At 36.7% G+C, this 14,116-nt stretch overlaps 1 protein-coding gene across 2 annotated transcripts in view; it reads left to right on the top strand.

Annotated features, from left to right (window-relative positions):
* LOC127662005 (ventricular zone-expressed PH domain-containing protein-like) overlaps window positions 1-14,116 on the top strand; it is a 160,784-nt gene that overhangs the window by 56,863 nt on the left and 89,805 nt on the right. For both annotated transcript variants that reach the window (XM_052153016.1, XM_052153015.1), the window contains exon 5: window positions 8,306-8,469. In XM_052153016.1, the coding sequence (XP_052008976.1) occupies window positions 8,306-8,469 (164 nt within the window). The remainder of the gene's footprint in view (window positions 1-8,305; window positions 8,470-14,116) is intronic.

Below are 14,116 nucleotides of genomic sequence, written 5' to 3'. Positions count from 1 at the left end.
TGGATGACTGGCCTCGTTGTCTCTGAAGGGAAAGCAACGGAAGGTCAGCTGTGGCTAAAGCTGTGAATCTGCCATCTTGGAATGAAAAGTGCTGGTGATATGAAATTCCAGCAGCACCTACATCATAATTGATGGCAAATCTCAGACAATGAAGTCCTCTAATCTGAATTTAAAGTGATGCAGTATATTCACATCACTCTTGTGCTAACATGTGTACTGTTTTCGTGTTATGGTTACACTTTCTAAACAATGCAATTCACGTTAATGCCAGATTGCCTTTCCAAACCATAAATCCAAACCCTTCTCATGACAAGTCGTTATAAAAGTATATGGCGAAAAACATACACATTTTAATCCCATAGAGAAAAATTTACAAACTAATGAACAATAATATAACGATTTTTCCTAAGTTTAACGCCAAACCTTAAACCTAATTATGAATTTAACAGGAAAATGACTGTTATATACCACGGAAAAAGATAAACATTTTTAGGATTTTTGCCTAATTGTAACCCCTAACCCAAACCCCAATCGTAAACCCCTAATATGGCGTTCAGATTTCTCCAATTTTCAATACTCCATCTTGGGCAAAATCGTTTCAGATCTCTCTCGACGTCAACTCAGCTAGCTGCTCTTACACATCTGAACTGCTCTTGCACTTTAGTTTCACATAAACACAAGTGGTGTGATACAAACAGCGAAGCGTCCTAGTGCTGATATGACTGCTTTATTCATATGACTACTTTGCAGCAATGGCTGTTTGATCAAAATGGTTCTCTGATTGAGAAAAAATAAAAATTAGCTTAAAGTTGAAGTGTGTAACTTTTGCATGTTGAAATGGTTTCTATCGGGAAAACACGCAGGCTTGAGTGAAGTTTAAGATGCCATTTATTTGATAAATATAATACAGAAAGTAATGTCTCTCTCTTTGGCGTAGGCCTCGTCCGGCGGTCCGAGGGAGTTGTACCCGGAACCGTCATGTCCTGCCAGAGATAGGAGGCAGGGGCGAGGAGCCTACCCCCATGCGGGACAGGGCTCAACTGGTGGTGGTGGGGTGGTGGAGGTTGCCGTGTTAGCACACTGAAACAGCAATTTGATAGATTGTGAGCAGACTTATAAAGCAATGGCTTATATGCGATTGGCTAGGAATTACCCAGCTAATGATGTGATGATGTACAGCTGCTAGTCTTCCCGCTAGAACTACGCTACGCTTCCATATCTCGTACAGACTCCTAATTATACACTTCTGCGCTACTTTGTATTTACCTGAAATACTCAATTAGCTTAATAATACAGATGACGCAAATGGTCATAGTTTTCGGAGACTGAATTGAGTCGGTACTCTGTATTAGCGATACTGTAGAAAGACTGATACTACATTCCTATTCCTTACACTACTAATAAATACTCCACTTCCATTTACACATCATGCACATTTGTTTTTCTCACTGGGAATGTGAAAGATCTACATCAGTCCTCTGTAATAACATGCTGTCTGAAATCAGCTGTGCTGTAGAGAAATAGATAGTATTTCTGCACAGTCTCGGATGTTATCACTACAGGAAAAAGGTCACATGTGTGGAAACACTCTATGGAAAAAGCCCATTTTTAGTTACTTTTAGTTCTCATCAGAGACTGGTAAAGGCGCTATTGGAAATTTGACAGTTATTAGTGAATCAGGTGTCCTGAAATATCACACCTGTTGCTGTAAATAGCATTTATAAACAGCAAACAAAAAGTTGAGATTCTCTTGTTAGTCAGAAGACTTTTATTCATGAGGTGCTTATTTCCTTTCAATCATTTAGCATGTTCACAGTGCAGCTCATGCATGGGACACTGCAAGCTTTGAGTATGGTAGTTGCAATCATTCAATCAATCTACTATATGTTTTTGCAAAATAGTTTTAAATGGCTCGTTGTACTTATCACAGCAGTTTCCTGATGAAATGAACACTAAAGGCATTACAGCAAAAATGACTTTTATATAAGTAAAACTGTAAAATATAAGTAAAAAATGCAAATGTTGAATCTCATTACTATCGGCTAGTTTTCGGTGTAAGGTTTAGGGTAGGGAGGTAGATTTAGTTGATTTTGTAGTTTGTGTGCAGTCTTGGGTGGAAAGACGCAGCCAATATGGTATCTTGAGTGCAATGTGAAGTTGAAAGGTAAACTAATTGCTCTTTTTTTTGTATCTGGACTTAAGGCATTCAGATGACAATTTCAGATTTGTCTTCAAGAGACTTTGAATAAAATGCCATATGGACTACTTTAATGGTGCTTTTATTGTTCTTTTATTTCATTTTTGGAGCTTAATGGTAACGACCATGACTAACACACACACAGAATCGGATCTGAACCGGGCTCGTCGGACCAGTACATGATCAAGCCATAAGAAAGGTTTATTTAGCCAATGCACCAGGCAAAAATGAAGATGTCAGATATGGTCTTTGAAAGTGAATGAAAGATTCCCAGCTGTACCATAATGAACGTTTCTGTGTAACACTAATCATTCATTAACATAACCCGCTTTGTTTGGAAACAGGTGGGCAGGTCTTTCAGCTTGGCTGAATGTCCACACTGAGCCAGGAAAAACATCTTGCATACAGAATTATGATAGCTAATTGTCTGCTGTGACTTAGATGACTTGCTAGACCAGAGATAACATTTGTTGTTGATTTTGGGGAGTTGTAGAGTGGGATGCTTCAACTTTATATAATTTTAGATAAAAACAATTTCAGCAGATAAGTAGATGATTGTTTTTGATAATAAATCAAAGTGTTAGTTACAGCAAGGTCAAAGAAATTGTTCGACCAATCCATCAATGTCGGTTCTCTCAAAGGCTCATTACGTAACATATGCTGTCAGACAGATTATTAGGGGTCCATAGTTTGCTTAAAGGGGCCATAATGTACTCTTCTATAGCATTTTTTCTTTGAAGTGAATTTTTTCTGCTAGTCACAGTTTCATGCACAAAAACAGTTGCAATTTCATTTTACGTGAACATTTCCCAAACTTTACAATTAAACAGGCTGTTTGAGCCACTGTACCTTTATGACATCAATTGGTGTTCCTTCAACCTTGGGCACTTTCAGGTCCCAAGGGTTTGAACGAACGGATTAATTTTTTTATGTAATATGAAAGTCTCATTAAAACAGAATTGGAAACTTTTTACTGGGCCTTTGTCATTTATTCTTGGTACTTTTCAAATGCTTTTTATGTACATATTTTTGTTTTGTTTTAGCCTTGTCCCAGACCCAGACCTTCAATATTAAACTATGAAAATCCATAATAAAAATTATAATCATGACATGTTCAAAACTACGATAATCTAAACACTATTCATTTCAATATTTCTTGTGAAAATTATTTCAACCACACCAAACAGTTTTGCTCATTTACCTGTATATATATATATATATATATATATATATATATATATATATATATATATATATTTAAACTTATACAATTCCTGACATTTAAAAGTAGAAAACATTCCCTGTCTTAGGATCACTACTTTATTTTAAGAAAGTGAAATATCTGAATAATAGTAGAGAGAATTATTTATTTCAGCTTTTTTTTCTTTCATCACATTCCCAGTGGGTCAGAAGTTTACATACACTTTGTTAGTATTTGGAAGCATTGCCTTTAAATTGTTTAACTTGGGTCAAACCAAAGCCTTCTACAAGCTTCTCACAATAAGTTGCTGGAATTTTGAACCATTCCTCCAGACAGAACTGGTTTAACTGAGTCAGGTTTGTAGGCCTCCTTGCTCGCACACACTTTTTCAATTATGCCCACAGAATTTATGTCGGATTGAGGTCAGGGCTTTGTGATGGCCACTCCAGTATCTTGACTTTGTTGTCCTTATAAGTCATTTTGCCACAACTTTGGGGGAATGCTTGAGGTCATTGTCTATTTGGAAGACCCATTTGCTACTGATCTTTAACTTTCTGGCTGATGTCTTGAGATGTTGCTTCAATATATCTTCATATCTTTACTTCCTCATGATGCCATCTATTTTGTGAAGTGCACCAGTCCCTCCTGCAGCAAAGCACCCCACAACATGATGCTGCCACCCCCATGATTCACAGTTGGGATGGTGTTCTTCGGCTTGCAAGCATCACCCTTTTCCCTCCAAACATAAAGATGGTCATTATGGCTAAAACAGTAAATGTTTTGATTCATCAGACCAGAGGACATTTCTCCAAAAAGTAAGATCTTTGTCCCCATGTGCACTTGAAAACTGTACTCTGGCTTTTTTATGGAGCAGTGGCTTCTTGCTGGCTGAGCAGCCTTTCAGGTTATGTCGATATGGAACTCATTTTACTGTGGATTTAGATACTTGTTTACCTGTTTCCTCCAGCATCTTCACAAGGTTCTTCGCTGTTGTTCTGGGATTGATTTGCATTTTTCACACTACACTATGTTCATCTCAACAAGAATTAATGTGTCTCTTCCCTGAGGCTGCGTGGTCCCATAGTGTTTATACTTGAGTACTATTGTTTGTAAAGATGTACATGGTATCTTCAGGCCTTTGGAAATTGCTCCCAAGGATGAATCAGACTTGTGGAGGTCCAAAGGTTTTTTTAATTTTTTTTTATTCTGAGGTCTTGACTGATTTCTTTTGATTTTAATATGGTGTCAGGCAAAGAAGCACTGCGTTTGAAGGTAGGCCTTGCAATACATCCACAGGTTGGACTCTAATTAGCCAGTTAACCTATCAGAAGCTAATTGCCTAAAGGTTTGACATCAGTTTATGGAGTTTTACAAACTGCTTAAATGCACAGTTAACTTAGTGTATGTAAACTTCTGACCCACTGGAATTGTGATGTAGTCAATTAAATGTGAAACAGTCTGTTTGTAAACAATTGCTGAAAATATTCCTCATGTCATGCACAAAGTAGATGTCCTAAACGACTTGCCAAAACTATAGTTTGCTATTATGAAATCTGTGGAGTTTTAATGACTTAAACCTAAGCGTACGTAAACCCATGACTTCAACGGTGTATGAAACAATGACAATGAATCAATAACCAAAAATGTCACATTAAGTTTTAATTGCACCATTTTAAACCTAAGTGTATGTAAACTCCTGTGATGTTTGAAGAAAGCAAAAGAGAAAGAGAAAAGGTAAATATCACTTGTAATTTTTTTTTTTTACATCTCTACAATCAAACTGTAATTTTACCTAATTACGCAAAAAGAGTGTAAATATGAATTATCTCATCAGGTATTTTTTTTACCTGTCATTTTGATTCAGGTGACTTTTTTAAATTTCAATCACACATAGTGCAGCTTTAAACGTGGACTGTTGGATGTTAATTCAATTAATGCATTAAAATCCCTAAATGAGTTGTTTTTATTTATTCACTGATAAGCAGTGTGGAAAACATGACTTGATTTTTTAAACTAGGTTTTTACTGCATTTTTCTTGCATGTGCATTACATATTTTGAATGTAATTGGTTACAGTGGTTTGTCTGAAGTGATGATTTTTCTGATTGATAATAAATCTCTCTTTTAAGCCATTTCAGAGCAGACCATACAGTAAATAGTGAGATATAGATCAAAAGTTATTTTTAATATATATATTTTTTAGCTATTTCACCCAACCCTAAAATATCTACATATTACAATCTAACTCTTGTATATCAAAAGAGCAAAGAAATTCCTGTTTTTCCATAGTATAGTCCCTGTATATGAATAATATGAAGACACACAGAGGAATATACACGTGGAAACATCATAACTGTCACACCTGAGAGGTTACAGATTTTTTTATTATTGGTCCTGGTCCCATCCATTTGTTGTTCCACTCATGAATTGACATCTTCAGCTAAAGGTCTCCTTCCACTTCCTGTTCTCATGCATATTTATTATTTCACGGAGTGCCAGTGTAACCTTGTTTTATTTCAGACTACAAACAGAGATCTTTCTTGAGTTCTCACAGTCACCTTTAGGAAGTTCTTGATTACTTCCAGATGAAGAGTGACAATTAGCTGACACGAGTGGCTGTCTACAGTGTTTCCAATTAGTCCTTTATTTCTGCTTTTTTTCTAAATTACTTCAATTTCTTACATTGTTTTGTGAAGAAATGAATACATAGGCACAATTTACAATTGCCTACAAAATACATTTCAAGTATTTAAGCATTCGACTTTAGATCACAATTTTTAAGGTCATGAGACCTTTTGTTTCTGTGAAAAAAAATCTCTCATGATCTCTGTGAGATCATTTTTTCCATATGCGTCTAAGCTGAAACACTGCTTCCTGACATTTCTGACTAAATAAATGAGCAAATAAAGCACAATAAAATGTAAATAACAACAACAACAAAACGGTGTATTTATTATCCAGGAAAGGGCTGTTGAATTGTTTTGAAGTCTTTGTACAATGTGTGTGCCATTTCTGTTCTGTTGTTGCAGGGAAATGGCACACAGTCTAAATCATCCGCTGTGCTGGAGGTTCAATTCATCATTCATGGTGTTTCTCATTCAAGGGTTGATCATAACCTATACTAATCAAAGGACTGCTAATAACAAGTGAAATACCATAACAAAAGACCCTTTTGAATGAAAAGTAAATAAGCTGATAGCAATAAGATAAGTGTCAGTCAAATCCCTTAAAAATTCACAGTGTTAAATACAGTTTCTGGCAGAATACTATAGGTAGGCCCACAAATGTTGCTACAGTAAAACAATGCCTACAAAGAAATAATTATACAAAATAACAATGTTTCAGAAACCTTTTTACACTATTGGAAGGAAATCATGTTAATTTATTATAGTATACAATATAAAGTATTTGTGAATTAAATAATTATTGTCATTTATTACTATAATAACTAAATCATAATAGTTCAGGATTCCCAAACGTCTTGGAAAACCTGGAATTTTGCAATGTAGTTTTCCAGTCATGGAAAATGAGAGCAAATCCTAAATGTCCCTGAAAATAATTATTTGTCTTAGAAAATATTTAATGTAATAAAACTGCTTGACTGTGTCACTAAAAAGGTTGCATGGTAATGATTGTGACTCGAATAGGTGTCAAATACTCAAATATGTATCATTTTGTCAATGGCTGTGCATTGTAAAAAAACATCATGACAAAGCCCTGTCATGTACATTCTCTGCTCATCTGCTGTCATCTATGCTTTGCTCTGACAAAATAGTGCAAAATATGATTAGTTTTTTTATTTGATGGCTTTAGTGTTAACTACATAATCATTTGAGTTGTACATTTTAGATAATGACAAAGTTGGAACCTGGATCGGTATCGGCTCCGATACTGAAGCTTTTAGATGGATCGGGTGTCTGTCTGATGAGCCTGATCCAAATCTGCTCCAAAAATGAGAACCATTAAAAAACAATTTAAGTAGTTCATATGACTCGAGCATTTTATTCAAAGCCACTTGAGTACGTGCGATAGCTCTGTGAATCACAAAAGACTGTGTTTAATAAGTAAATGTATAAAATGCACGCACAGCTCCAGCGTGTCAGTGAATGGCGCTGCTCTGTTTACACACACACACACACACGGCGGCTATTTTTAGCCTTCACAGCGGTGCGCTGTATTTGAGCGCTACTCACGAACATCATCTCAGAGGTAGATGCACAACAGTTCGGTTCACTTGTATTATGCATTTAGAACGGCACCAGAGGAGCATTTTACCAGAATTTGAATAAGAAACTAATTAAACTACTGAGAACTTGCTTACAAACAGACACATACAGGACTTCCTGGAGAGTTCAGAATGTCAAAATAAAAGCGTGAGGGTTTAAAAAGTGCACGATTTAAATATTACTGTTGTATTTAAAATTAAAAGTCAATAATAATGTTTAATTTTATTATTATTATTATTATAGTCATCATGAGTATTTGTTTACAATTTTAAAACAATATTTAAGTTGAATGGGTAATAGATGACAGAGAGCAGAGCGCTATAAAGTGCGCAGCACATACAGACTATATTTAAATAAATCTAAACTTTTTGGGGGTTTAATAATCACAATGGGTTAAAATGTAATTAAGCTGACAAAAACAGAAAATCAGAAAAAATAACCACAATACGCATCAATGCCTCTTGTGTGTTGTTGCTTAAATATTACACCCGGTGGGCACGTAAAATGTTCTGGAAAACTGCCTTGAAAAGAGTGGGAACACTGTAGTTATTTGCTATTATTAATGTGTTTGTTTTTTTATTTTCTAAAATAAATAACAGAGTTTCTAAGGCAGTTCAGTACAAGAATAGTGATTGATTGCTGGTTAGATCATATACAATAGATTGGTTATTGCTTTTGATAGGTAATGCCATGCTGTTGAGAGTGCTGCCATCTGTGTATCCACGGCAACCAGAGCCCATTCACCAGCGCATCTGTGAACTGATGGCAATGATGACACAGCTGGACCAGGCCGGCAGACAGCATCTGCTCAGATTGCTGCAGATGATCTCTGAACTTCATCCACTGGTGAGTGAGAGTATAAGAGTGAAAGAATGAATTACAATATGATTCTCTATACTGTTTAAGAGTGCTAAAAATGGTCCTGTTCTCTATGGTTGGGAACTGAGAAAAATTCAGGTTCCATTTAAAAAATACAAATAAATACCAGATAATAGATAGATCATAATCTTTAATAATCGACATCAGTGTATAAATTACCCCAATATTACAACAATCCCCTGATCTTTTAATTCATAATCAGAAAGAGGTTTATTGACATTTATGCACACTCAAGGAAATCATACATATATATTTGTTCAGAAGCTTCCATGTACACACATAAATTGACTATTAAACTGAACAATATAATAACAATTCGAAGATATGTGGGGAAAAATCTGCTAATGGATTTAACAACAATCCCACTGCAAGGCCATTTAAATCCGCTTACAAAAGAATGGCAGCAAGACATGCCATCAGAGCTAGTGGCAACTGTTCATTGCAGGAAGCTACACTAACATCAGGCTCCACTTCATTGCCAAGGAAACGTGCTGCATCACACTCCAAACGGCTTAGGAAAACTCTGGGAAAGCTTGTACTGCAAAAATAAATAAATAATTAAAACAGTAAGATATAAAGATCAGTTCCTACTGCCAGCAACCCTCTCTGCAAGAGCCAAACCCATCCCTAGAAATTACAATTTTATAACAGTATGTAACAAAGATAAAAAAAGAGATGAGAAGTGTATTATACAGTCATGTGAAAAAGATAGGACACCCTATTAAAACCTTTGTCCTTTTCAACATATGGGTATCAGATCATCATTTTAACAATACTGAGAGATGGTCATACAAATAAACTAATAAAACTGAAGAAATTTCTTTTTTTTTAATTATTCGTAAAATGTACTTAATAGTAATAGAAAAATATAGGACATCCCCACATTTATTTGCTACTATAAATGCCTAAAATTAGAATCAGGTGCAAAAGATCAGAACATGGTTAGAGAGGATTGTGGAGGAGCCTGTCTTATTTAAACCTCAGACATTTACTTTGGTTTGCTCTTGATTGTTGAAGGCCTTCAGAAAGAAGGTTATAGATGCATATGAATCTGGGAAGGGATTTAAAAAAAATCTCCAAACAATTCTAAATCAGCCACTCCACTTTACATGTGGAGAACATTTTAAACAACTGCCAACATGCCCAAGTCAGGCCGTCCTAGCAAGTTCAGCCCAAGAGCAGACTGCAAGATGCTTAAAGAAGTCTCCAGCAATCCTAAAATGTCATCTCAGGACCTACAGGTTGCTCTTGCCACAGTTGATGTCAAAGTACATGCATCTACCATAAGAAAGAGACCGCACAAGTTTGATTTGCATGGGAGGTGTGCAAGGAGGAAACCCTTGCTGTCAAAAAACAAACAAACATCAGGGCAAGATTAAAGTTGGCCAGAGAAAACCAAGACCAGGACTTCTGGAACAATGTGCTTTGGACAGATGAATCCAAAGTTGAATTGTTTGGGCACAGTAACAGAAGACGTGTTGCGCAAACTAAAGACCGCATTTGAGCACAAGAACATCATACCAACTGTGAAGCATGGGGGTTGAAATGTCATGGTTTGGGGCTGCTTTGCTACCGCAGGGTCTAGTCATGAATTCTTCATTGTATCAGAGGGTGCTTGAGGAAATTGTGTGACCATCTGTCCGAATATTTAAGATGAAGCGGATTTGGATTATGCAACATGACAATGACCCAAAACATTCTACCAAGGAATGGCTCAAAAGAGGGATAAAAGGGATAGTTCACACAAAATCTAAAGTCAGTCATCATTTACTGAACCGCATGTCCTTCCAAACCTGTTTGACTTTTTCAGTGGAATACAAAAGATGATATTTTAAAGAATGTTTTTGTCCATATAATGAAAGTCGATGGTGACCAGAACAAGGTTTTGCTCACCATTTACTTTCCTTATATGGAATACAAATTACCTTCTTTTGTGTTCTGCAAAAGAAAGTCACATGGATTTGGAAGGACATGAGGTTGAGTATATGATGACAGAATTGACATTTTTGGGTCAACTTATCTATTAACATTAAAAGTTATAACTATCTGAAACACAGTGATTTTATAAGACTATTGTTACATACTGCATGTAGCAAAAGTATCTTCATTGCAAATAAAAACAGATAGTGTAATCTCTTTTACTCTGCTATTGTTGTCTATTCTCTTAACTGTTAAAACAGCTCTTCAGTGAAGCCAAGCTGACATCTGTCTCCTCATACAGCTTTTCCTTCTATTGCAAAACAATTCCGGTATTACCTAACATTCAATGGGATGATTATTGAAATGCAAACTGCAAACGTACCTAGTTTAATTTCAGCAATATCCATGTGCTCCTCGTCAATTCCAGTTGTCCACTGTAGACATTATGCCGTGAGATGGGCCGTGTTCAGGCCTGCACTGCAAAAAATACAAATTACACTCAGAGCATTAATGCAAGCCCACATTATAATCATCAGTTGTATCACTGGTGTTGATCTGCAAGCAGATATCCAACAAAAAAGCTAACGTGGTGTGCTACTGTTATTCACTGTGGTTATTTTCCTAAGCTAATGTTAGCAACATAGCTAATATTCATTATCAAGAAAATAGCCACAATGAATGTTCAACGTAAACAAAATTTACAAAGCATTATTTTGTATTCAGAATAAACAACTTAAAGCCTGTAAACATGTTTAAAAATGTCTACTGATATCTTACCTCAGTTTCTAAAACTTGTTTCTGTTGAGGTAACTTGTGCGCCGCTGAAGTAATGCTGCTGCAATAAAGAGTAACATAACACGCTCACACGTAGAATATGAGAGTCCAAATAAAAAACTAATTACATGTATTGTAATTAGATTGCATTGTTATGCTTTATAATGTAGACTTTATTTATTTTTTAAGTGACTGGATGTGTAAAAATGACTCTGACCCAGTGAGTACAGAATTTTAGGGAATACAAAGATGGCGGCGCAGTAGCTTCACTGTTGTGATGTAATGAGCAATCCAGTTATATACATATGTCAGTAGGTTGTGTTGAGAAATGGTGTAACGCTGCATTTTACATCTAAAAAACGAAACATATCCAATTAAAAAATCAAGTAATTTTTTTACAATAAAATTGATCACATGTGAAAGCAAAATGGTCTGAATTAGTTCACAATTCAATCTGAAACCCTAACCCTGCTTACGAGCCACTGAATAATTTTGAGCAGTTTCTCGCTCACCAACATGCCAGCAGAGCACTGAGAAAAAGATAACGTTGGTTACAGTTGGTCTACAAACAATGGAAACCAAACCTGGAAATGTGCGTTTACCAGTGATGAAGAAGGTTTTTATTAAGTTCAACACATGTGCAGCTTGTGAACCACTGCTGCAGACAGCAAAACACTTAGTAGCCTACACGAAAACACCAAAAAATACCCTGTCATTACCATGTTTTTTGGACATGTACCATTACATGGGAGCACCATGTAAATACAGTGATACTCTACAATACTATCCTATCCTATACTGTACTGTACCATGGCTTTTATAAATCTAATAGACCTTAAAGGGTTGGTTCACCCAAAAATGTAAAATCAATAATTGTTTACTCACCCCTGCGTTGTTATAACCACAAATTACTTTAACAAATATAGTTGTATTTTTTTCAAAATTGAATATAGACTCCATGTAATATGTAGCCTACAGTTTTACCATTAGCTATGTAGCAGATATTAAAATTCATTTATTTGTAAAAAGCAAATGAAAATATACATTTCACCATATTATGGGATATTCTAAAATAATCTGTTGTAAAATATTTTATTTTTACACTTTCATGTTCATATTAATTAAAAATGAGTTAATTCACTGTGTTCCTTGTGATGTGCATATCACTATATGTACTTTTTTGACATTTCGATAAATTCGTTGTATTGATCACCCCTAGTTGGTAGCTTGACTATGTACATGTGATGAGGAGGAGGGTGGGGGCCAGGCCATGAGTGTGCATGCCCGCCCCCAATTGAGCTAACCAGCTGAGGAGAGGGATAAAGACGAGCCGGACGGGGCAGTCCAGGAGAGATTGGGGGCCAGCTTGTGCACTCATGGCCCGGCCCCATCCTCCTTCTCGTCACAGTACATTTTTTGAATAGCTTGCCCAACACTGGTAGTTTAAGAGGTGATATTTTCTAAATATTAATGAGTGAATAAAATATCTTAAAAAGACAGTGGTCCAAGGAGGGACAAACCACAAATTGGCAACAGGGTGTTGGGCATCCAAGGAACTGCATCTTGGAGCAGTGGAAGAAGGTTGGCTGGTCCGAGTCCCATTTTCATCATGTGGACGGCTTTGTACGTGTGCGCCATTTAGCTGGGGAAGTGATGGCACCAGGATGCACTGTGGGAAGACGACAAGCCGGTGGAGGCAATATTGGAAATATTCTGCTGGGAAACCCTGGTTCCGGCCATTCATGTGGACGTCAATTTGACACGTACCACCTACCTAAACAAGGTTGCAGACAAGGTACACCTCTTTATGGCAATGGTATACCCTTAAGGCAGTGGCCTCTTCAGCAGGATTATGCGTCCTGCTACTCTACACACATTGTTCAGGAATGGTTTGAAGAACATGATTTCATGAAGAGTTCAAGGTGTTGCTCTGGCCTCCAAATTCCCCAGATCTCAATCCGATTGAGCATCTGTGGGATGTGCTGGACCAACAAGTCCGATCCACGGCGGATCCACCTCGCAACTTAAATGACTCGAAGGATCTGTTGCAAATTTCTTGGTGCCGGATACCACACGACACCTTCAGGGGTCTTGTGGAGTCCATGCCTCGGCGGGTCTGCACTGTTTTGGCGACACGCGGAGGAACAACATATTTGGCAGGTGGTCGTAATGTTTTGGCTCATCAGTGTATATAATATAAAACGTAATTTTTAAATGCTGACTGCATGAATGTAGCCAAGGTGAGTTATTCTGGGAAACAGAAAAATAGTTTGAAGGTCATTATGGGAGTGGAGTGTTGAATACATAAATGAGCTAGAATGAGTGATTTAGCATTTGCTGTAATAAAAGCAGACATCTGCAGGACAAGGTCAAACATGGTCAGACAATTTGATGATTGACACCTTTGGCAATATCACAGCTGTATATCTGAGGAACGGATGGGGCATTATTAGAAAACACATCCTAACCAATTGCAGTGAAGGGAAAGAAAACAGGACACTATACTTCTAACAGGAACAGAAGCAGTCATCCGGGTTTTAAAATTTTATTTCTTCTGGGATGTGGGAGGCAGTCTGCCAGTCTGCTAGCAAATAGCAGACATACAGAGGCAGAAGAATGCAAACATCATCATAAGGAACTCCTTTGATTTCTCTGAGTAACAAGCACAATCTCTCATTGAAAATACCAGCATTAATTGGTGGCTTTGTAAGATTAAAGGACAGGAAATGAGACATGAGCTTATGAGTCATTCTGTTGATGACACAGAAAGGGGAATTTAGAAAGAGGGAGAGTGATAGTATTTGTGAGAGTGATAAAGGCTGATAATGAAGTATAGAAGGAAATGTTTCCTGGGAGAAGTGTTTTAAAGGAATAGTTGAATATGAATAATTTACTTACTATCAAGCCATCCCAGATGTGT

The sequence above is a fragment of the Xyrauchen texanus genome, chromosome 21 (assembly GCF_025860055.1).
Source record: "Xyrauchen texanus isolate HMW12.3.18 chromosome 21, RBS_HiC_50CHRs, whole genome shotgun sequence".
NCBI classification, from domain to species: Eukaryota; Metazoa; Chordata; class Actinopteri; order Cypriniformes; family Catostomidae; genus Xyrauchen; species Xyrauchen texanus.
The sequence above is the reverse complement of the archived record's forward strand: the minus strand, read 5'-3'. Positions and strand labels throughout refer to the sequence as shown.